The following is a 1,778-nucleotide window of genomic DNA, read 5'->3' as shown; positions in this document are numbered from 1 at the left end:
ATGCATTTGCACGGCACAACTGCTGCATGTGGTATACTGTTGCACTCTGGTGGTCTGACATTGCATTTCACCAGTATTTATGCCGTACTGTACAGCAAACAGCCTGTGTGGGTAACTTAACGGTAGCCTCCCAAGACTCATCTTAATCTAAAGCTGATGGAATAAACCTTTGTTAATAACGTTGACATGAATCAGTGTGACTGATTTTTTATAGTTATCAGTGCTCACAAACTGAAACATATTATCTTAAGATTCTGTCTGGGACTGATTTAACATTTTACCCAGTGAAAAGTGTGTCAGTTATGACAGAGCTGATATCACACACACACACACACACACACACATATAGACACACAAATGCACAAGAACAGCAAATAAAAAAACAGTTCTGAGAGTATTTCTTTATTATAAAAAAATAGTTTATATAAAAACAAATAAGTTATGAATTCCAGCAGCTGCTTTGTTTTTTCCTCTATTATAACATAGTTTGCCCTCAACACACTCTCGCTTCTCATTCTCTCATACACACACGCACACACTTAGCCTGTGTTGGTCACTGTCACAGTCCTTGAATATCTCCAACACACAGTAGTTGTAAATTCAGTCCCTATTATCCTCTTCATCTTCCCTCACCTCATACTCAATAAGAGATTGGAGCATTTCAGTCCATCTGGCATCTGGATCTGCTGAATTCACCTCAGTCCACTGTGGACTGTGACCTATTTCCCGTAGAACATCTCCATGAGCACCTCCTCGATGTTGACGGCCCCTATAACGGGTCTGAAGAAGAGTTGCGCGACCACCAGCGGGTTGATGGCCCTCAGCATGGACAGAGCTATGAGCAGTTTGGCGAACCGCGTCGTGTCTTCGCGGTGGATCAGCCTGACGTGCTCGTTCAGAGCCTGGTGCGCTTCCCGACGCAGAGACTGGATGTAGTGGAGGCAGCGCAAACCCTCCACATCTGGAGGAAAGAGAGAGGACAGGAAAGGAGAGGAGAAACAGAGAGTGAGATGAGCGGAAGGAAAAGTTCAGTATGGTTTTATACAATCATGCTGTAACAGCTATCAGTAGGAGGACGCAATAAACCAGTTTGTTACCCAAATCCCAAAGTCTCAACATGATAACAGCTTGACATGATTATTTAAGTAGATTAATGGCATCTACTATATCTCATTTCAATCATACGCAGGTTACTTTTAGAAAACATGTCAAGGCAAAATCTTCTCTGTAAATATTTGACCAACCATCATCTAACTCTAACCCTAATAAACCACACAAAAATAATCGCTAATCAACAGTTTGCACTTTACTGCGTAAAATAACGCACAGGTATGAAGAGCCTACCTGGGTTGAACAGCACAGCTCCTTTCAGGTACGCATACTCCTTCGTACTGATATCTACACTCCAGCACTTCTTCAGGAAGGCTTTGATAGCTTCGATATCCACGACAGAGACCCCGGCTGCCCCCCTGCTTTGGCCAGCCGGCACCTCGCTCTGCCTGTCCGGTAAACCCGTGAGGATGCGCTGCAGCATGCTGGGCTCCACGGTCTCCGTGGTCTCAAAGTCCACTCGGTCTTGTGCGAGTCCCAGCACGAGCAGGGGTGCCCAGCCGCTCCGGATCAACATCAGCTGGTCGTCCTCCGGCAGCTCGCGAAAACAGGGGACATTTTTCACGAACCGCAGCGTCTTCACCAGAACCGCCGAGGCGGCTTTGCACGTCACCTGCGGGGAGCGGAGGATACCTCTGCGCCGGGTCGAGCCGCAGGAGCAAGCCTGC

General features: G+C 46.8%; 1 protein-coding gene across 1 annotated transcript; it reads right to left on the bottom strand.

Annotated features, from left to right (window-relative positions):
• Window positions 1–406: 406 nt before the first annotated feature.
• nr0b1 (nuclear receptor subfamily 0, group B, member 1) lies at window positions 407–1,778 on the bottom strand (the record flags this gene model as incomplete). Its single annotated transcript, XM_035677056.1, is given in 2 exon segments — window positions 407–961; window positions 1,345–1,778. Coding segments are annotated over 2 exon segments (676 nt in total), but the record flags the coding sequence as incomplete, so codon positions are not given.

The sequence above is a fragment of the Morone saxatilis genome, unplaced genomic scaffold (assembly GCF_004916995.1).
Source record: "Morone saxatilis isolate NCDOM2014 unplaced genomic scaffold, NCSU_SB_2.0 Contig5, whole genome shotgun sequence".
Taxonomy (NCBI): Eukaryota; Metazoa; Chordata; class Actinopteri; family Moronidae; genus Morone; species Morone saxatilis.
This window is presented reverse-complemented; position numbering and strand designations above follow the sequence as displayed.